Source organism: Rana temporaria, chromosome 12 (genome assembly GCF_905171775.1).
Source record: "Rana temporaria chromosome 12, aRanTem1.1, whole genome shotgun sequence".
Taxonomy (NCBI): Eukaryota; Metazoa; Chordata; class Amphibia; order Anura; family Ranidae; genus Rana; species Rana temporaria.
Window position 1 is genome coordinate 91074732 of NC_053500.1, and position 23714 is coordinate 91098445.

Below are 23714 nucleotides of genomic sequence, written 5' to 3' on the forward strand. Positions count from 1 at the left end.
AAGATGGCGCCGGATCCAAAAATCACGTGACCCAGAAGGGTTACCGTTTTAAGGAAGCATGGCGTGATACACTGAGGACATGCTGCCTGGGGAAACAGTCTGCTGAACAGCAGACAGGCGCATTTAGCGGTACAGCAGCAGCCCATTTCTCTGGCGAATCTCTGCTTGAGGACAGGTCTGAGGATGGAGCGCACACTCGAATTAAACCAGCGGCAGCATCCGGGTCTCATACTGCCCCCAAGGTAAGTCCTTGTCTGTGAATAGCTTCTACAGCAGGGGACTTTGTATGGCTTTTTGTTTGTTTATAGTTCCTCTTTCTGCTTTTTTCTAGGCCAAACTGGTAAAGAAGAAATGTAGGAACTGTAGGGTCAGGCTTTCTGATGGTTATAAAAAACTATTTTGTGAGGATTGTATTCCATCCAGAGCTAGTTCAGAGACTTCCTCTTTTAAAGAGTTACTGTCTTCTGTGAAGGAGGTAGTGGCCTCCTTTTGGTCCTTTAATGACAGGGTACCTGGACTGGGGCCTTCCTCGTCTAGACCCATAGCTCAAGAGCCTTCAGCCTCGGCTAGATCCCTTGCTCTGTCAGTGTCTGAGACCATTGGTTCACGCAATACTTCTGATCTGGAAGAAGGTGAGAATCCGTGTTCTTCATCTGATGAGGAATCTACATCAGAGGAAGATATGGGTAGCTCTAAGTATCTTTTTCCAGTTGATGAACTATTAAAGTTAATATGTACCTCAGAGCAGATTATACCCGATCTGTATAGGAGTCTACTGGGGCGGAAGTCGAGAGCTTTTCCAGTACACGAATCACTTAAGGACATTATTCTTCCTGAGTGGAAAGAGCCTGAAAAAAGGTTATTCCAGTCTAGAGGGCACAAAAGAAGGTTTCCTTTTCAGTCTGAGTTTGAGGAGGTTTTAGATAAGATGCCCCTATGTCACAGGTGTCCAAGAGGTCAGATCTTTATTTAGAAGTCTCTGGGGTCCTTAAGGATCAAATGGACAGAAAGGCAGACTCATTGCTACGTAAGGCCTGGGATGCTTCGGCTTTTTCTTTGGGTCCGGCGGTAGCATCCACCTGTGTGGCTAGGAAATTTGATGTATGGGTTCAGCATCTGTATCCCTTTATGCTTCAAACATTGAGAAGGGTTTACAGGTTGGAATTCAAAAAGCTTCCCCTCCAGAGATTTTTTATTACCCATCTGTCGAGAGACCAAGAGAGACGGCAAGCTATGATGAATCTAATTTCAGAAATGGAGGGAGTTATTTTTCCCGTGCCGGAAGTTCAAAAATTCCTTGGATTTTACTCCCATGTCTTTCTGGTCAGGAAAGCTTCTGATGGCTTTCGTATGGTCATCAATTTTAGCGTGCTGAACAAATTCATAGTGTACAGATGTTCCTGGATGGAAAATATTTATTCTGTAAGGAATCTGTTGTTGCCAGGGGTCTTCATGATAATCCTGAATCTCCAGGACGCTTATCTTCATGTACCAATCTGCCAGAGTCACAGGTTTCTCAGATTTGTGATTCTTATGGCAAACGGGCCAAGTCATTGGCAGTTCAATGCCCTTACTTTTGGTCTCTCGGCAGCACCCAGAATTTTTACAAAAATCATGACCGAAGTCATGGCATTTTTTCAGATACAGAGTGTATCGATCGTTTCATATCTAGACGATTTTTTGATCCTTGCTCCAGACAGAGTCCCTTGTTAAGGATCTGCAGCTGGTTTTACAGATCTTTCATAAATTGGGGTGGAAAATCAACGAAAGTCGTGCCTGGTGCCATCCCAGAACATACTTTTTCTAGGTTATCTAATAGACCAGGGATCCTCAAACTATGGCCCTCCAGCTGTTGCGGAACTACACATCCCATGAGGCATTTTAAAACTCTGACATTCACAGACATGACTAGGCACGATGGAAATTGTAGTTCCTGAACAACTGGAGGGCCATAGTTTGAAGACCCATTTAATAGACCATGGGTCTTCAAACTATGGCCCCACCAGTTGTTCAGGAACTACAATTCTCATCATGCCTAGTCATGTCTGTGAATGTCAGAGTTTTGCAGAGCCTCATGGGATGTGTAGTTCCGCAACAGCTGAAGGGCTGTAGTTTGAGGATCCCTGTAAATAGATTGTTGTCCAAAAGATTTTTCTTTCCGAAGAGAATATTTTGAAAATTCTTCTCTCTGTGCAGGCCTTCAAGTTGCTCCCGCAGACCTCCCTTCGGCGGATCATGCAGTTATTAGGATTGATTACTGCGGCCATCCCAGGGGTGCCTTGGGCCCAATTACACTCCAGACCCCTTTAGGTATTTATTTTACTCCACTGGGATCGCAGGATCAGCTGGTACAGCTGCCAAGAGAGGATTTTCTCAATCTCTCCTGGTGGGAGGGAAGAACTGGGCACAACATGCTCCTGTAAAAATTACCAAGGGACGCCCATATTAATTTTCTCAGACAATGCCACAACTGTGGCTAAACAAGCAAGGGGGCATTCGTTTAAAGTCGCTTATAACTGTAATACAGCAGATTCTGTCCTGGGCAGAGTTCAGCGTCACTTTAGTCAGGGCAGTCCACATCAGGTGGTCAGAGAATGTGCTGGCGGACTATCTGAGCCGGGTGAGCATCAGTTCCAGCGGTTGGGAACTACATCAAGGCACGTTCCAGGAGGTTGTGCTAAGATGGGGTCTTCCCACAGTGGATCATTTTGCCTCCAGTCTCAAAAGAAAACTTCTGGCGTTCTCACTGGAGAGAGAGGCGGAGTCCTTGGGGAAGGATGCTCTCTCCTTCCCGTGGGATTTCACTCTAGCCTACGGTTTTCCCTCCTTTTCCCCTCTTACCTCTAGTAGTTTGTAAAATGATTCAAGACAGGGCAGAAGTTGTTCTGATTGCCCCCTGGTGGCCCAGAAGGAGTTGGTTTTCCTCTCTGAAGGTCCTCTCTGTAGATCCTCCCTGGCCCCTACCAGATAGGAAGGATCTGCTCCATCAGGGACCGGTGTTGCATCCAAACCCTCAGACCTTCCATTTGACGGCCTGGAGGCTGATCGGCGCATCCTACAGTTGAGAGAGTGTTCAGAGAGGGTTATTCAAACTATCCTGGACAGCCGTAAGTTAGTCACAAGAATAATCTATGGGAAAGTTTGGAAAACTTTTCCTGGCAAAGAAAATCCGGTTTAGATTATTTTTCCACTCCCTGTGTATTGGACTTTTTGCAGAGGGGAGTAGAAAAGGGACTCTCTGTCAGCACCCTTAGGGTTCAGGTTACTGCTTTATCTTTGTCTACAGAAATGAGACTAGCAGAAGATCCTTTAGTGAGGAGGTTCCTTTCAGCCGGATCTAGACATGCTCCTCCCTGGGATCTATCGTTAGTGTCAAATGCTCTAACAAGGGCTCCTTTTGAGACTTTGCATGAGGCTTCCTTGAAATTCATTTCTTTGAAGATTTCCTTCCTTTTGGCTATTACATCAGGGAGAAGGATTTCTGATCTACAGTCTCTTTCCTGTAAAGACCCCTTCCTGAGGATTCTAGAGGACAGGGTATGATTAGGCCTGATCCTTTCTATTTGCCCAAAGTATCTTCGAACTTTCATAGGTCCCAGGAGGTAGTCCTTCTTTGTTTCTGTACCTCTTCCAAGAATGCAGAGGAGGAAAGGTTTAGTCTTATGCCGCGTACACACGATCATTTTTCGGCATGAAAGAAAACGTAGTTTTTCAGCATGTCCAAAAAACAAAGTTTTTCCATCTTCATCATTAGCCAAAAGCCTGAAGGGTTTGTGCCAATATTGACTGGTATTTGTAACTGTTCATAAATCCCTCTACCTTGACTAAGGCCCCTGTTCCAGCTGAAGAAAAAAAACTGCCACCACTTGAAAGGATAAGCAAGATTCTATAATCTTGCTTATCCTTTCAAGTAGCTGTCCTGGAAGGTGAGAGGGGAGAACCCCTGTTAGACTTCCAGCACAGCGTCTATATTCCCACCCTATTCTGTTTTTCACTGGTCAACCTTTTTTACCTGGTGGTGATGTTTATATATGAGTTTCTGTGTTTTTACTCTGCTGAGTGCACTTTAGGTGGAAGTTTACTTGATCTTCTAACAACTGAGGGTCAGAGGAAAGGGAGGGGCCTTTTAAATTGTATCTGATTTGTGTTTCTTGTAGAGGGTGGAAATACCGTTACCGGTAGGGTGTCTGCTAAAAAAAATATATATATTGTTTGTGGGTTCTGAGTAATTTTCTAGCAAAAAAATTATGATTTTTACATGTAGGAGAGGAGTGCCAGAATAGGCCCAATATGGAAGTGGTTAAACTAATTAATAATACTTGAAGCACATTTTTTTTATTTTTTTATAGTTACTGTCTTTTTGGGTATGAATATATAAAGTATAGTGCAGCGCTAGAAAAGTCCATCAAATAGTCATCCCGGTGAATTTCAAAAAGTGACTTGATGTAAACACATGCAGGTGATGAACGTGGGTTAATGAAACACCTCAACCAATGGCAAAAATGGCCGCTCACCTCCCAAGGTGGACCCTCTGTTAGATAGGGTCAAATGCGCATTCCCATAGGGATACAATCCAGGCTAAACTGTAACAGTGGTCAATCCAGGGCCAAGCGCTCACAAGCAGATGAATGCCAGTGGAATAAGGATCCATTCATAAAAAAAGAGGACATGCCATAGTGCTCTCCGTAATAACAATAGACAGTTTAATGTAGAAATATAAATAAAACACTCACAAACATGGGCACTGTTCCAGTGCCAGGACATACAGCAAGACTGAGTGTAGTGGTGGACGGCTGCGGGTGACGTCACGTCCTTTCCCTCCCGAACGTTGCGTCCCTTGGGGCGGGACTTCTTCAGCGGAGTGTAGGATTGGACGGCGTGCACCCGATATATAGGCTGCCAATTGCCATGGAGATGAAGATGCCGCATCAACGTGATGCAACGTGCAAGAGAGGAGGAGACAAGAAACGCCTCCTATATCATGTGATCTGCATCAATAGATGTGACTATGGAAACCAAACATTATTCGCCACAGCGCCACTCGGACAGTAAAGAGTGTGCGTTGCCCTTTCTCTAGTGGAGAAAAAGTATATTACAATTGTATATATATATAAATTTCAGGGGAAAAAACTCCATGATACCTAATATGATGCAAAAAATGAAAAATAAATCAATACATTGGCAACGGCTTACTATAAAAAAAATAATAGAAAAATATATAAAAAAATATATAAAATATTTATATGTAAAATGTATATATTGGTGTACGAATAAAATTATTTAAGCATACACATAGATAGAAAAGTCTGCACAAATGTATATACAGACAAAAATTAAGTGAAGTCAACCGCAGCCAGCCACAGCCTTAATATGAACAATAATAAAACCTAATACAAAAAAATAAAAAATATATATAAGAAGGCCAGTATGGTGGCCTGAGTTTATGGGAGGAGCCCGGAGGGTATTTAAGCAGCCCACTCACACATGCTCTTTGTCGGTTCAGTACTACACATCACTGGGCCGACTCTTCCCAGCTCACCTCATGTCCGTGAGTCTGCGCATTCAATCGCATTCGACATCGCAAGCGCTTTGCGGCTTCTCCCTTCATGGTCTTCGCCGGCGGTTCCCGCTTACTGACGCAGGTAGGATTCAAACCTTTTCGTATCTTGTGCAATCTTGCAATTCGTTATGCTTCCCATCCTGCATCCCTTTTTGGAAAAAAATCTGCCTCTGAGTTACTGTTGCTCATGTTCCAACATCATTCGGCTCAGGCGTAGTACATTTGTAACTTCCTTCTGCCAAACATACGATTCATTTGTAAATCCATTTGGAGATTAGCATGTGTTTGTATGGGTTCTTTGGCAGATTGAGGTGGTAATTGGACTCACATGATGCCTTGTCTGCACTTGATTAGCCTGGGGGGATGGGTGGTTGGTAGGTGTTCGGTTTCAAAGCAAGGGGTAGCATAAACTCTACAACCAATTCGTATCATATTCGTTCAATACTCCTTACTATCAATTCATATCGGATTCATTTCATGCATTTTACAACAGTTTCGTATTAGATACATACTTTCTAAAGTTGTCATTCATTGTTTCCCCCATGCCGTGTGTTTTAGTTCCCGCTGCGGAACTTACGAATTGTTTGTTCACGGTTCTTCTCTCTCATTTATTTACCAAAGTTATTGCCTGTGCGTCATGCATGGCGCCACACCACACTCTTCGGATGTGTTGCACATCCACTCCAGTCCAAAGCAAACCCAGTCGCACGTTCACTGTCCCAGGTAGGATTCGTTACCTTATTTGTCATGTCAAATTCGTGGCCACTCATGGTGTCACCTGTACCATATGTTTGGTTCCCGCAGTGGAGCTTACAAAGCATTGATACGCACTTCTCGTGTTCTATTTTCTACACCAAACCTTGTTGTTTTGCCCCATGCACGGCATCACGCTACACATTCCCAACATGTTTCACTCCAGCCACAGTCCGCCGCAAACTCACTCGCATGGCCCACTGTCGCAAGTAAGATTTGTTATTACATTCTTTATGTCCTATCAATTTGCTACCATTCGTTGTCTCCCATATCGTTTATTAGTGGCCCCTACGGAACCTACGATTCAAACAGGTGTTTCTATCCTTTCTCAGTAACCCAATTCTTATTGATTGAGACCTTGCAACCATGCAAATCATCTCGGCAGTCTGATACCCTTTTTGAGACCCTTGCAACACATGACCCTTACAAAAGGCAAAAAAAGAAAACGCAAAAAGAAAAAATATATATAAAAAACGCAAAAGAAAAAAAAAATTGCCACCACGTAATCTCAGCTCAGCAACCTGACACCTGTTGAGACCGTTGCAACCACGCAAAATTAGTCTCCGCAGCCTGACACCCTTGTTGAGACCCTTGCAAACGCAATACTGTCTCAGCAGCCCCACACCCATCGAGACTCTTGCAACCACACAAAATCGTCTCAGCAGCCTGACACCCTTGTCAAGACCCTTGCACATGACCCTTACAAAACGAAAAAAAAATATATATATATATATATATATATATATATATATATATAAATAAAAAAAAAAAGCAAAAGAAAAAACGCAAAAAAAAAAAAAAAAATATAAAAGTGCAAAAAAAAAAAAAATTGCCACCTCACAATCTCGGCCCAGCAACCTGACACCTGTTGAGACCATTGCAACCATGCAAAATCGTCTCAGCAGCCTGACACCCTTGTTGAGACCCTTGCAGACGCAATACCGTCTCAGCAGCCCCACACTAATCAAGACCCTTGCAACCACACAATACGGTCGGAGCAGCCTCACACCATTGTTAAGACCCATACAAACGCAATACCGTCTCAGCAGCCCTACACTCATCAAGACCCTTGCAACCACGCAATACCGTCTCAGCAGCCTTACACCATAGTTCAGACCCTTGCAAACACAATACCGTCTCAGCAGCTCCACACTCATCGAGACTTGCAACCACGCAATACCATCTTGAGCAACCTCCCATTCGTCAAAGACCTTTGTGACCATGCAGTCTCGCCCCAGCAACCTGGCATTCATTGAGACCCTTGCAGCCAGACAAATCATCTTTTGCCTCATGTACACTGCTGTTGGTAAACAGACGTTTAGGAACAGTTGGGTGTTTTTCAGACGCCCCTGATTTCTCCTACATGTACACAGGATCATTTATAGTCGTTTCTAGGCAGTTGAGTTTAGAAACCTTCCCAAAAAAAAAATGGGTTCAGACGGATGTTCAGAGGCATTCGAAACGCCAATGCCTGTAACAGCTTGTAAACACTGCCAGATGCGGTAACTCATGTTTACCAGCGTTTCATTCACAGTCGTTTTCATAAAAAAATAAAATAAAGGGGAATATTGTCTCAGCAACTTGACACTCATTTCAGACCCTTGCTAAATGTAATATCATCTCAGCTACCTCACACCTGTTCAGACCTTTGCAGCCATACAAAGTTGTCTTAGCAACCTGACACTCATTTGAGACCATTGCAAATGCAATATCGTCTCAGCAACCTGACAGCCATTCAGACCCTTGCAGCCATACAAAGTTGTCTCAGCGGCCGACACACATTTGAGACCATTGCAAATGCAATATCGTCTCAGCAACCTGACAGCCATTCAGACCCTTGCAGCCATACAAAGTTGTCTCAGCGGCCGACACACATTTGAGACCATTGCAAAACGCAACATCGTCTCAGCAACCCCTCACTTGTTGAGACCCGTGCAAACACACAATGCCATCTCAAAACAAACCTCATAATCATCGAGACCTTTGCAACCACCAGACTGAGACCCTTGCAACCACGCAATACCATCTCGGCAAACCAGACTGAGACCCTTGCAACCACGCAATGCCGTCTCAAAACAAACCTTCATACTCAAGGCCCCTGCAACCACACAATATCGTCCCAGCAACCTGACACTCACTGACACCCTTGCAACCGCACAATAATGTCTGCAGTAGTATAAAACACTTTGCGGCACGCACCTACGTGCAAACCCGAATACAAACTAAACTTGCAAACACACCTCAGTGACAAACAATCAGCCACACAAACACACAGTGGCACCCAGTTGGCCATTCATCTTCAGTGGCACGCGGCCACTCATCTTTTCTCTGTGTTTTTTCCCCGCAGGTTAGTTCAGGTTTTCATCCAACACCAGCGAGTGCACGTTGGCCTGCGAGTGCATGTATATCGTCTTGTTGAGCACCTGTGTATTGTCTTGATTTTCTCACGCCAATGCAAGATCCAGTCCAAGTTCTCAAACTAGACCAAGTATCAGTAGCAGACTTGGCTATGTGGGACAACTTCCCCACCTGATAGAACAGCATTTCAATCTTCATCCCGGCAGTGTCAGCCGAGCCACCAAAGGCTTTTGCAGCCATTTTTAGGCCGCCACTGGTTCTCCAAACCTTGGCCCCCAGAAATTCTCTTAAATTTTTGCTTCACCCAGTCTTCATCACGGCTCGTGCTGCACCCCATCGTGGCAGCTGCCCAGGTCTGGGACCACACTTGAACAGGACAGACACTGTTCTTCACCACAGACAATCAGGCCACAGCCAACATCATCAATTAAGGTAGATCTAAGTCACTCCCCATCACTTCCTGCGCAGGCTCGCGCAGCTGTCACTCCGTCACCAATTAATATCTTATGTAGATCTTTTCCAGGCAAATGCAAAAAGCAGCTGTTGCGCTTTCCTATTCCAACCTTGGAATGGATGTTTTTTCCAGCAACAGCCTGGAGCCGACCCAACAACTATCCCTGTCCCACCATGGACATTGCTGACGATGGACTGAAGTCGCATCTCACCAACGCAATCCAACTTATTAACCACTCCTTGGCACGCAACACACTGAAGGCCTATCGCACTGCTTGGAACAATTTTTGGCCCCTTGCCCCGGAGCAGCAATAGGCAACGTTGGACACATCCTAGCCTTCATATCGTATTGCCACATGCAGCTGACCATTTCTCACAATACTATCACGCCATATCTAGATGGCATCCAGCATTTCCTGTCCCCTGCAGGACCCCAGTAAACCGTCAGTATTCTCGAGCCCATGCAGTCAAGTCCCTCCTACAGGGCATACAGAAGCACCAACCTGTAGTCAGTGGCAAGCGCCTACCTTTCAAGAGGGACATGTCTGAAATCCTTACTCGTTCCCTGTTTAGGGCTTTGCCCAGACTAGTCACCCAAACAGCCATCTACCAGGCCTTCTACGGTTCCCTACAACCTAGTGAATTTAGTCAGCGGCTCCGGCAGTCAGACACTGCTCCGACGCCACCCGACTCGCTTTCGAACCACTACACTCTCACAGTCTGCAAATGCAACAAACCAGCTTCTGGGTTGACATCAACCTGTTTCAGACTAACAACGCCTGACGCCCAGTGACGGTGCTCGACCCACTACTGCTCCATCTACCCAGCCAATCTGATGGTAGCTCGTTGCTACCCTTTCTAAACCAGCTCCCTGAGTGTCAGCCAGTGTGTCAAGCATGTCAGAATCCTCCTAAGTAACTTGGGCTTTAAACCCCAGTCAGTTCTCTGGACATTCTTTCCGAATTAGAGCAGCCTCAGTTGCCTCCCAACAGGGAGTACCAGACCACGTAATCAAGATACCAGGCTGATGGAAGTCTCCTTGTTTTGCCACATACATCCCAAATCCTCATGAAGGAATGGCACAAGCCTTTACCAAGTTGGCTCAATAATTACAAGAAATCAATATAAACTATTTCCCTATCTGAGTCTTTTGCCCCCTTTTCTTGGCATACTGACCAGACCACCAAGGCACACTTCAGGTCTTTATGTTGTAAGTCTTGTCGCGTGTTTATGTGATCCACATCTCTCTCGGTCAGAGGGTAACGACCATAAATAAGAAGGCCAGTATGGTGGCCTGAGTTTATGGGAGGAGCCCGGAGGGTATTTAAGCAGCCCACTCACACATGCTCTTTGTCGGTTCAGTGTGCGGTACTACACATCACTGGGCCGACTCTTCCCAGCTCACCTCATGTCCGTGAGTCTGCGCATTCAATCGAATTCGACACCCTCCCACCCTTCCCTTTTTCAGGGCACTTCTCAGCATATCCTTCTTCAATTAACTACCCATTACTTACCTTGGGTATGCCCCCTTTCTTGGCATACTGACCAGACCACCAAGGCACACTTCAGGTCTATTTATGTTGTAAGTCTTGTCGCGTCCATAACGACCATAAATAAAATATATATGAAGTAAAAAAAGATTAACGGTCTGTAATAAAACAATTAATGTCAAAGTCAACATTAAGGCCATCAGGACAGAGTACATGAGTCTCGTGTATCCAGTAGGATTCTCGTTTACTCAATTGGTGGATAAAGTTACCACCCCTCCAATGACGGTTGACTTTTTCAATTCCCCAAAAACGGAGACCCTTAGGATTTTTGTCATGAAATTGTTTAAAATGCCTAGATACATTGTGTGTTTATTTTTCCTGTTCTGATATTGTTTACATGTTCAGCTATACGGACATGCAGGGGTCTAGATGTTTTACCAATGTATTGAAGACCGCAGTCACATTCCAACATGTAAACTACTTTGACTGTGTCATAGGTTAATTCTGAAATTATGTTTGTCATTTTTAGACTCAGGGTCAACCACCCGATCAGCGTATGTCTGTCCAGTTTTGGACATGATCCATTTCTACTTCCAGACTTTCTTTAGTGTACCCTTTTTGTACAAATCTGTCAGCAAGAACTTGTGATTGACTCACATAGTCACTTACTTGTGTACAGTTACGGCGTAACCTGATGAATTGTCCCCTGGGGATGTTGCACAGCCAGGACCTGTGATGACAACTCCCCAGGGGAATGTACGCATTACGATACGTGGGTTTAAAATAATTGGTCAACTTAAAGTGGTCAGTGTCTCTAATGATATTCAAGTCCAAAAAAACAACTTTTTCATGGTCAATGGTCCATGTAAGGCTGATGTTTTTGTTGTTATCATTGTAACGATCAGGGGTTAACACCATTCACGATCTCCCATTCCATCAACCCAAGACAGCTTCCGACCCTCCAACCATCCAGCAGGCCCGAACATAAGAATTCCCTCAATAACGAGACTGACAAGCTCTGTTACTGCGTCAAAATATGAACTAACTTTTAATGGTTTCTTAGCTTGCTTATATACAGTACAACAGCTTACAGTAATCACAGGAACAATCAACCTCTCCACCCCCTCATCACACCATGGGGGGCTTCAATCACATTATTTTACATAATCATATTCAGAGTTAATTATCCCCCAGACGTTACGTCTCCGACAAGTACATTCCACACATAAACAGTATACATAATGAGAGGTCTAGGAGACAGGCTGACTCTCAGTTTCAATCCACAGTAGCAGTCTTAGTTAGCATCTCAACAGCCTCACACAATGGACAGTCTTTCAGGAGCCTATTGACCTGGTGTGGGTCAGCATGAAACCACCTGTAACATCTCAAGACATCCTGCAATATGAACTATCAGTTATGTCCCATCTCATGTAATCCGAGATATCAGTTCTCAGTCACCCTATGCCCAAAAAGGGACTCCCGTTACAATCATTAAGGCAACTAATGAAGGCATCTAGTGATAATCTCCATGGCAATTGGCAGCCTATATATCGGGCGCACGCCGTCCAATCCTACACTCCGCTGAAGAAGTCCCGCCCCAAGGGACGCAACGTTCAGTAGGGAAAGGACGTGACGTCACCCGCAGCAATCCACCACTACACTCAGTCTTGCTGTATGTCCTGGCACTGGAACAGTGCCCATGTTTGTGAGTGTTTTATTTATATTTCTACATTAAACTGTCTATTGTTATTATGGAGAGCACTATGGCATGTCCTCTTTTTTTTATGAATGGATCCTTATTCCACTGGCATTCATCTGCTTGTGAGCGCTTGGCCCTGGATTGACCACTGTTACAGTTTAGCCTGGATTGTATCCCTATGGGAATGTGCATTTGACCCTATCTAACAGCGGGTCCACCTTGGGAGGTGAGCGGCCATTTTTGCCATTGGTGGAGGTGTTTCATTAACCCACGTTCATCACCTGCATGTGTTTACATCAAGTCACTTTTTAAAATTCACCAGGATGACTATTTGATGGACTTTTCTAGCGCTGCACTATACTTTATATATTTGCCTCAGGAACTTTTGAATTGATTCCTAGTGTTCAGAAGCTGGTCTATATTGTATTGATTATTGCGCTGATTTTATACTTTTTGGGTATGAGTCTTATCAGCATGGCACATCTTGACTTGGCAATATTTGCCCACTCTTCTTTGCAAAAACACTCCAAATCTATCAGATTGCGAGGGCATCTACTGTGCACAGCCCTCTTCAGATCACCCCACAGATTTTCAATCGGATTTAGGTCTGGGCTCGGGCTGGGCCATTCCAAACTTTAATCTCCTTCGGGTGAAGCCATTCCTTGGTTTTGGATGTATGCTTTCGGTCATCGTCATGCTAAAAAATAAAGTAGTTCTTCAGAAGCCTGAAGGTTTTGTGCCAATATTGACTGGTATTTGTAACTGTTCATAATTCCCTCTACCTAGACTAAGGCCCCTGTTCCAGCCGAAGAAAAAACTGCCACCACCATGCTTCACTGTGGGTATGGTGTTTTTTGATGTGCAGTGTTGTTTTTGCACCAAACATATCTTTTGGAATCATGGGCCAAAAGTTTAACCTTGGTTTCATCAAACAACACATTCTCCCACATACTTTTGGGAGACTCTAAATGTGTTTTTGCAAAATGTAGCCGGGCTTGGATAGTTTTCTTCGTAAGAAAAACTGCCACTCTACCCCATAGCCCAGACATATGAAGAATACGGAAGAATGTTATCACATGTACCACACAGCCAGTACTTGTCAGGTATTCCTGCAGCTCCTTTAATGTTGCTGTAGGCCTCTTGGCAGCCTCCCTGTCCAGTTGTTTTCTTGTCTTTCATCAATTTTGGAGGGAAATGCAGTTCTTGGTAATGTCACTGTTGTGTCATATTGTTTCCATTTGACATGGTATATCTATGCATTATGGTATAACAGCAGCCCTGGATATAGTAGCTCCAGTACAGTCCCGAAAAGCAAAAAAAGGTAGAAAACTGGGCTCAGCAGACTGGTTCTCTCCTGATCTAGCTGACTTAAGGAAAAAGGGACGAGCCCTGGAAAGAACGTGGCAGAAAAAACAGTCCAAACCTAACCTTATAAAAGGAGAATCTTCATGCGCGGTTATAAAGCGGCAATTGTACGTGTAAAAAGATCTATATATCATCTAAGATTGAGGCTGCAGGTAACACCCTCAGGAGTTGTTTAGGATAGTGAGGAATTTCGCCAGTCCACAGGCAGCGCAGATGGAGGTGAAGGCTTCTAAAGAGAAAGCCCAAGAGTTTTGCAGACTTTTTTGTGAATAAAATAATTAAATATATAAGGGCCTTGAAGGCCAGGTAAGTGCCGAACTGGAGATGACGAGGTCACCCCCGTCGGCGGTAAGGGTACCAGAAATTATGGTTTCAGAATTGGATTTTAGGACAGTTTCCGCATAGAAGTCTTGGATTTAATTGCGAAATCTAAGGCTTCAGCACCTCCTTCTGACCCGTGTCCAGGCCAGGTGTTTAAAGAAGCCTGTGTGATTTTAGCCCCAGTTTTAGCTGATCTTATCAATTGCTCTCTAGTGGACTGAACCGTTCCTAGATTTTTTAAACGGTAATTGTTACCCCTATCTTAAAAAAAGGTGGTACCGATCCCTCTGACCCAGAGAAGTCCAGGCCTATCACAGGGCTATCCTTTCCAGCCAAGATAATGGAGAAGGTTGTCTGTGGTCAGCTGCAGCTTTCATGGAGGAGGGCAATCTGTTTGATAAGTGGCAGTCCGGTTTCCGGCCCAAACATGGGACGGAGACGGCATTGCTGGATGTCATGGACCATCTACTGGTCGTCGCGGATCGGGGGGCCCACTCAATCCTTATTCTCTTGGACCTGTCAGCCGCATTCGAAACAGTAAATCACCAGATCTTGCTGACCCCGGCTTCAGGAGGTGGCGAGGGTGAGTGACCAGGCCTTGAAATGGTTTAAGTCATTTTTAGAGGAGAGGGAGTATAGGGTGAAACTGGGGACTTCTACTCGGAGCCTATCAAGGTGACGTGTGGGGTCCCACAGGGGTCCCCGCTTTCCCCTCTTCTCTTTAACATCTATCTTCGCCCTCTGCTGGCGGTGATTGCAAGTCTGGGACTTCGATTTCAGTCCTATGCGGATGACACCCAGTTGTTCTCCAGAATCTCGACCAATGAGCCAGAGGCGGAGGGCCAAGTTGGTAGCAGGTTTAGAGATCATAAAAAACTGGATGGCAGCTAACTACCTGCTGCTAAACCAGGCCAAAACCGAGGTTCTGAGATCAGGGAATATTCCTGAGGGACACTGGGTGTTATCATGGCCCGATGGGGCAGGGGTGTGCCCGCAGACGGGCCGACACGGTGGGGACACTAGGGGTCCTAATTGACAGCGACTTGACGCTAATCCCCTGTCGGTCAGGTTGTCAAGACTGCCATTTTAAGATGCAGCTTCTTTACCGCATTTTGCCTTTTCTGTCAGATCTGGAAAGGATCTCGGTAGTGCGAGCTCTGGTCCTTCCACATCTGGACTATTGTAATGGTCTCCTGGCTGGACTGCCTCAAGTCCAGATTAGGAGACTTCAAAAAGTCCAGAATCAGGCGGTAAGGCTTGCATTAAATCTCAGAGGCCACTGCCCCACCGCGAGACATCAGGCTGCCCTGCATTGGCTGCCAGTTGGTCAGAGGGTGCGTTTTAAAATTCTAACACTTGTTTTTAAAGCGTTCCACGGGCTAGGACCCACCTATCTCTGTGAGAAATTGAATAGACATGTTACTGGCCGCTCCCTTAGATGGAGCTGCCAATTCCGTTTGGAACAGTCAAAGAGTCGGCTGAAAAAATGGGGGGCAGGGGCTTTTTCTGTCCTTGGCCCGAGAGAATGGAGTCTACTTCCCCTAAGTCTTAGACAGAGTCCTGACCTACCCACATTCAGGAGGGATCTAAAAAAACCTATCTGTGGGCAGAGGCAGATTGATAGGAAGAGTGAGGTTAGGGTCATTCTGGCGGAAGCACTGCTAGATCTGTTGGGAATTGTGTGTTGTCTCTCTTTTGGTCTTATGTGATTTCTATGGTTTTTGTACTGTATTGGTTTTATGGTGGTTATATTGTTGTTTTATTATTTAATTTTAATTGTGGTACATATTTTATATTGTTACTATGCTAATTTATGCCTGTAACACTCGGTCCTGTTGTGAATTGTTAAGGTCTGGAAGCGTTTCGATACCTTCGGGTGATTCTACGCTATACAAGCAATAAGCCATAAACACAATATCTAATGCCGTGGAAAGTCTTTTATACCCTTCTGGCTGATGTATTTTAACAGTGAGATCCCTGTGATGCTTTGGAAGCTCTCTGTGGATCATGGCTTTTGCTGTAGGATGCGACTAAGTAAATGTCAGAAAAGACCTACTAGAACAGTTGAACTTCATTCTGAACGGAGCTACATCCCCAGTTATAAGAGGATGTAATGAAAAAGAAATTAATAGCCCACGCTATGGCAAGTTAATTATCAACATAAGTGTATAATAGGGCTGCTGCTAAAGGCGCAAGGTGATACCCCAAGAAATGTGAATAAATTATTTAACTCAGCGCTGCTCCTATTAAATTGCTAACATACATAAATCTGTTTCACCATATATAACATAAGATATATATATATATATATATAAAATATATAAAGTGCTCAGTGCTTATATTTTGCAAAAATACAATCAATAAAGTCCACCAAATGTGGTATACTGCGCAATTGAAAAATGTTCTCAGGTGGTTAATCGTGCTCCCCTCTTGGGTCCCCACTCACAGGAATGAAGTTTGAATGCACCTGTAACAATATGGTGTCTCCCATCCACATATGAATGTGTCTGTATTAGTGTGGTATCTCCATTCACAGAAGGGGTTAGTGTTGCTGGGTCATCAAGGAGGTGTGTCTCCTAGCCTCCACCAAAGTAATATGGACCCGTACAGATGATCTGGGTTTCCAAATTTAAACGATCAATGTACATCCGTTGTAGCAAAGTTAAGCAATGAGGAAAGAAAAAGTATATAGTGTAATACTGTAAAATGTATTTAAAAGGTTCATAGACTATTACACTAACATTAAAATCATGCAAGATTACCGCCTTTGCATACAAACCGCCTTCACAGATTCTCAGCTTGATGCGTTTCGCCCCTACCACTGGCGTCATCAGAAGTGATAGAGTTGATAAAAAAAAATGTTTTTCTTGGAAAGGGTAAAGGAGGGGTATACCCCTATCAGGTGTTTTTTTTCCTTGCCATTTGTGTAGGAAGATTTCCCTCTATTATTGTACTAGGGACATCCAAAAAATGTGAAACTTTTTTATTTTCTTTTTTCACTTTCAGAGAATGATGGTAAATGGACAAATTGAGAGGGTAAAACTCCTGAGTGAAGGCACAGATGGCACTATAAACTTGACAGGGATGTCCACACTAGCCAAAGCTGCGATTTTGGAAAAGGTACAGGGACCTTTTCCCTGCTTGTTCGTAGGTACAGCAGCCCATTCAAATTAATAAGACTTACTGGTTGAACAACCCAGTAAAAATAAAGGAAAGTACGTCTGCTGGTGATTCCCTACAATGTAAAAGTGATCTGAGGACATATACAGCTGCTCAATCACTTTTACAAGGGGCAGAAGGTGGTCCCCCCTCCAACAGCCACCTTTACTGACCTGTCTGTCCCATTGGAATGCCTGTTAACAATGCAACTGCACTGATCGCAATCAGGAACCAGAAGGAATGAAGATTTTGTCACTCCTGTTTTGTTTTTGTTTTACAAGCTTCCGGCTAACAAATTACTGGCTTGTACAGTCATATGGGGTCTAATAGACCCCAGATCTGTCCTAAAACAGGACCTGTCATGGCCCATTCTATCATAAGGGGTGTTGCTAATTGACCCTGTAGTTGGACATTATACTACATCATCCTGATCCTTTATACTGCATTCAACCAAAGCGAGTTGTAGGTGCTTGGCTTGGCCCATTAACATTTGATCAAAAATCCTTTTCTACAAGAATAAAATAGTGTGGGCTGCTTTCTTTTATGTCTAAAAGTGGCAATGCCTTAAAACCATTCTGTATAAACGGTGTATTTACAGTATTGATGTATACAGTATGTGTGTATGTATATGTGTGTATAGGTATGTGTGTGTATACCAAGCAGGTGCTAATCATCAATTTCATATTTAGGGTGCAAAGAGTAAAATGCTTATGTTTAACATTCTAATCCTTCAGATTTCTTCAAATTATTCTTCAGTTTTACTATTGCTAATATGAAAATATAAATGTTAATATAATCTTTTCATATGTTCTACATATTGGTCTCTTGGCATATTGGCCACACACACTTTTCCTAACCTGTTGGCAGGAGCAGATCATTTTCCTTTTGAGTCTTTTGGTCAAAAACTGGTGAACAATACATTATTTATACATGTGGCCAAGTACCATTAGTATATAATTGGAGAACTGGGTTGAATGAAGTGACACATTTTTCCCTGGATAATTTTTACCTATAAATGTCAGTACCCAATTATATTATGTACATTTAGGAAATAATCCATGTCTTTTTCTTAAAGCAATCTACTGAGATTCCCTATCAAGGGAGTCTATGCCACATTTTCACAGCTCTTACTGTGTAGAAACCTTTCCGTAGTTGAAGATGAAATCTCTCTTTTCCTTTAGGCATAAAGAGTGCCCCCTTGTCCTCTGTGATGACCGTAAAGTGAATAACTCAACACCAAGTTCACCCTTATATATTTGTACATCTTGATCATATCCCCCTTAATCTCCACAAGAGAGAATTCAGTTCCTCTAATCTTTCCATATAGCCGAGTTCCTCCATTCCTCTTTGATCGCCCTTCGCTGCACTTTCTCCTGTTCCCTGATATCCTTTTTGTGAACTGGTACCCAAAATTGAACTTTACATTTATCAACATTAAAACTCATCTGTCACATAGTCGCCCAATTAGAGCTTGGCTTGTAAATTAGAGACATTCTGTAAGGACGTTATTCCACTGCATAGCTGGGTGTCATCTGCAAAGACTGAAATGTTACTTGTAATCTCAGATCCTATATCATTTATAAAGATTTCTCTGTTGCAGAAAGGCTATGATGATTTACAGACTATAGTGCCTACGTGTCAGCAACAAGACTGCTCCATAGGCTCTCAAAAGCTAAGCAAGGCAGTTGTTCTGCAGAAGAGTAAGTACCAAATATATATATTTTTGTTTTTTGCCCAGTCTTGTGTAATACTGAAGGTCATCTGGTGACCCACTGCTTTTACATGAAAATCTGTTTTGTTTTTTTGTCCTTTTTCTGTGAAAATGACCAAAGGCCAGATAAACTAGTGAACTCATTACTTAGAGTCAAGAGCTTGCACTGTGAGAATGTACACCTGATATTGCTATTTACATTTCCCACAGCCATTGATTATATTCAGTTCCTTCATAAAGAGAAGAAAAAACAGGAGGAAGAGGTATCTACCTTGCGTAAAGAGGTCATGGCCTTGAAGATTATGAAATCGTAAGTTTCAGATGTCCTTGAGGGAATATGTGGTGTTGAAGGCTTGGTAAATCCAAAACCATTTAAGAGTTAAGCTCCAGGGAACCCTGATTAGTAATCTATCTACAATTGTTTCCAGGTCAGCCACTTCAGGAGTACCATAGTGTTCCTATTTTTTTTTTTTTTTTTTTACCTATTATGAGATTGCAATAGGAGATGCAGGAACATGCAACACCCAAATTACCAAGCTGGGTTGGGTATATGGCAAAATCAGAATTGTTTAGAATTTAAAATGATTCTTGGAAATGCTAAAGCCAGTACACACCATCAGGTTGGAGCCACTGTACTAAAAAATGTTAATGTTAGTACAGTGATCTCCCCCGCTAAACACTAGTGTATACAGCCCTATAAAAGGTATATGGTGTATTATAGATTTTTTTGTTTGTTTTTGCAGTAATTATGAGCAGATTGTTAAAGCTCATCAGAATAATCCTAACGAAGGGACTGACCAAGTTCCAGACCAGGTGAAGTTCAGTGTATTTCAAGGGATCATGGACTCCTTGTTCCAAAGCTTCAATGCTTCAATCTCTGTGAACAGTTTCAGGAGTTGTCTGCTTGTGTCTTCAGCTGGATTGAGGAGCACTGTAAACCTCAGGTATTTATTTTTGGTGATCACAGTATCCATACTGAATGTTCCGTTTAAAACCCAAATCTAAAATGTAATTTCCTGACAGCTCCATGTCAGCCTACCACTGGGTCTGCCACACCCATACCAATTCCTGCAGGACCTAACTCTTAACTTTGACTCCCTCTCCCAGGTGTACCTGTATTTTCCTCCTCACCTCGTAGGACCAAGCAGCTCCCCTTACCTGGCTGTGGCCATGCACTTGTTGCTCCCCCGGTGCAGACCCAGCTGTATGGATCCTTAAATAGGATTCTCGCAGTGGTGTTTTGGCTGACATTTGGGATTGATGCCCTGCTAATTGCACGGCTGTTCCCAAGGGTGACACCATAGCTGTGCAGCTATCTGGTATGTAATTCTGCCTGATTTTATTGCCTTTTTATTTGTCCCTGTGATGCATGCTGCGTCTAACTTCAGTCATGTTTCTCTAGATCAGCCCTTCTCAACTGGGGTGCCACCTGAAGTCTTCAGGGGTGCTGTTTCAACCTGGTTGAAAACAGCTGTCAGATCCGACCAAGCAGGAGCTCAGGCGGCACGGTGCAGAGAAAAATGCAGTTAAACGTAATGGAACAGGGAGGCTCTCCCTCTTCCCCTACAGGACAATACCCAGCTCAAGTGCAAGGCTACAGTATGTCTGAGTATCAGTATGCTGTCTGTAAGTACACAGGGCCAGTGTGTGAGGGGGGAGCAAAAGGAATATGTGCCCTATACATACTAAGTGCACACCAAGCTTCACTCGAAAGCCAAGACTGAATCCTCATTCTGCTAGCACCGCCCACATGTTTGTAGATTGTGATGGAAGAACGGCTCTGCTCTGAGGTTCTGCAGGGAGGAAAGTAGGGTGCAGAAGGGATCAAAGTGGAAGGTGGAGGGTGGAGGTTGACACAGAGAGTGGGATAGAAATGTGTGCAAACAGGTGGTTTTGGGGTACAGAGGTTAGCAGAGAGGGGGTTTGGGGCATGGAAGTCAGAGGGTGGGTTGGTGTGAGGAAGTGAGCAGGAAGGGGGTTACCAAGTCGCTTAAGTGGGCCCTCGCTCTTCAAAGGGTTGGGCACGCCTGTTTACATGTTATATTAATTTTCTTAATGTGGAGGAGTTCTTTAGACTTGCTCAGTATCCCTGTTTGTCCCCTGCTAGGAAGGCATTGGCTCCTCCCCTGCGACACTGCGACAGCCTTCTTCTTTTTTTTTTTTTTTTATTAAATGTTTTTATTGCCCACAAAAGTGTACATTTTAATTTGGGTGAGACAGCTTTGCATGTATCCTATACCTCACTCCAGTCTTCGTCCTCTAGGTTCCCTAGGTCTCCTTCCCATTAATGCAGCATGTTATAGAATGTGGATATTAATCTCTGGGGGTCCTCACTTTTCACTTCCTCCGTGATAGGATTGCGAGATTCTGGGAACGGAGAATGAATAGCATGACGGACTTGTAAATAAACGGAAAAACATATGATTTGGAAGGTTGAATTACAGTTGTAGTGCATTGAAAGTTTTTAACGAGCTAGCAGAAAGTAAGTGCAGGAGGTAGAAAATTCTCTGTACACCAAGCCCCAGAGTCTGGTACAATCAGGAAATCTTTGAGTTTTCTGTTGTGCCAAATGGGAGAGTAATCGTTATGTGTAGGTATGCCTAGTTTGACAGAGGCCAGTCTCTTTCTATAGTGGTTTAGGAGGGAACTGTGTTCCTTTTTCTTGGTGGAGTCCTCGATTCCTGCTGCTATGGGTGCAGATAGGGTCTGTCTTTAGTTGGGCCCAGGTGGGGCATAAGAATAGGGTCAATCTTTTCTTTTGGGATAGTTGAGATGCAAAGTAATATATGCTGAAATCTGGTAGGGCTGTACCGGCCAAATTACTGGGATTTTTTAGTAGTCACCATGCTAATTTATGCCTATACTTCCACCAAACAAAGGGTTTGAGAATTGTATCTATAGTTTTGAAACATTTCAGTGGTAAACATACTGAAGTGTGCCACAGTATATACAGAATTTTAGGGAGGAGTATCATTTTATTAAGGTTGATATGACCTAGTACTCAGAGGTAGATGTGCCCATATTTGTGTTTTTAAACGATGGTTCCACATTGAGAGAGACATGGTCAACCGGTGACCTAGTTACCTTTTACCCTAGGTATTTGATATTATTATACCCTCTGTAGGGGTAAATTGAGTCTGTAGCTGTTTGGGGAACGCCTTGGCTGTGCCAAGTGTTACAACCACCCTCTCCCCAACATTTGTCGTGATGGGCTTGCATATTTATGAATAATTTCCTAAGATTGAATGAGGTGTTCCTACCCGGGTCCTCATGTACTAGGGTTAGGATAACCTGATTGAGGCGCAGTGCCAAGATTTCCGCCAATGTTTTGATGTCCACCTGGAGCAGGGAGATGGGTCTATATGACTCGGGGAGACCCAGATCCTTACCTGGTTTGGGAATGAGCATGATAATAGCTTCCCTCATGGACGGAGGTAGGGTGAGGGTTTCAAAAAGCGGAGTGTAATGGGTGAGCAGTTGAGGTATGAGAGTCTCGCTGTATTGTGAGTATAAGTCAATGGGTCAGAACCAGGGGACTGGGATCTAGCAAAGCTGGCAAATGACGTTGCCATCTCCTCGGTTGTTAATGGTGCCTCAAGTGTTTCTATCTGAGCAGAGGTCGGTTGTTGGAAGGCGAGTTCTTCTAAAAAGAGATCAATGGGTGTTTTATCATTAAATGTAGTGGTGGTACTAAAGAACCTGAGGAACATAGCCGTTAATACCGCAGTTTCGGTGATCATCTCACCGGATGGGTTGCGCAGGGAGATCACGACTGGGGGTCTGTCCTCACTGTGAACCGTGTATGCCAATAGTTTGCCCGCTCTCTCCTCATGTTCGAAAAGTTTCTGCCTAGAGAAGAAAAGCTTTCTTCTAGACATCTCATATTGCATCTCAGATTGCAGTTTAAGGCAGAAGGTGTTCTGCAAGAGAGAGCTCCTCCAGTACCCTATCTGCCCTCTCAGCTGTGGTTGTTTTAAGCCTATTTATTTTAGATATTAGGGTTAGGGTTTAAATGAGTCCCATATACTCGCAAATGAGGCAGAGTGAGCGTTTTCGTGGAAATATCTTTTCATCCATCTGACTGTCATCTGGTTGTAACGATGGCCAAAATGGGTTTAACCACTTGAATACAGGGCATTTTCACCCCCTTTCTGGCCAGACCATTTTTTTTTAGTTTTCAGCGCTGTTGCGCGGTAGTGTGACGTGGCTCCCAAACAAAATTGACGTCCTTTTTTTCCCCACAAATAGAGCTTTCGTTTAGTGGTATTTGATCAACTCTGCAGTCTTTATTTTTTGCGCTGTAAGAGTGACATTTTTGAAAAAAAAAAAACTATTTTTTACATCACATCTAAAAAAAAAAAAAAAAACATATAGCCGGATTCAGGTAGAGCGGCGCTTCTTTGTTCAGGCGTAGCGTATCTCATATACGCTACGCCGCCGTAAGTTAGAGAGGCAAGTGCTGTATTCACAAAGCACTTGCGTCCTAAGTTACGGCGGCGTAGCATAAATGGACCGGCGTAAGCCCGCCTAATTCAAATTGTGTTGAGGTGGGCGTGTTTTATGTAAATAAACCATGAGCCCACGTAAATGACGTTTTGAACGAACGGCACATGCGCCGTCCGTGGACGTATCCCAGTGCGCATGCGTCGGATAGAATGCCTAAGATACGTCGAACACTGCCTACTACGTGAACGTAACTTACGCACAGCCCTATTCGCGTACGACTTACGCAAACGATGTAAAAAGATACGCTCGTTCCGACGTCCATACTTTGCATGGGCTGTGTCACCTAGAGACCAGCTTTATCTTTACGCCGGCGTACGTCTTCAGTAAATGGCGTAACTA

The 23714-nt window shown here is 43.8% G+C and overlaps 1 protein-coding gene across 1 annotated transcript in view; it reads left to right on the plus strand.

The window, feature by feature from the left end:
- Positions 1 to 19921, plus strand: part of MLX (MAX dimerization protein MLX) — a 198371-nt gene extending 178450 nt beyond the window's left edge. Inside the window, 4 exon segments of the mRNA XM_040331815.1 lie at positions 18759 to 18858; positions 19080 to 19179; positions 19613 to 19752; positions 19755 to 19921. Of these exon segments, the coding sequence (XP_040187749.1) occupies positions 18759 to 18858; positions 19080 to 19179; positions 19613 to 19752; positions 19755 to 19861 (447 nt within the window). The 3' untranslated portion in view covers positions 19862 to 19921.
- Positions 19922 to 23714: the final 3793 nt, after the last annotated feature.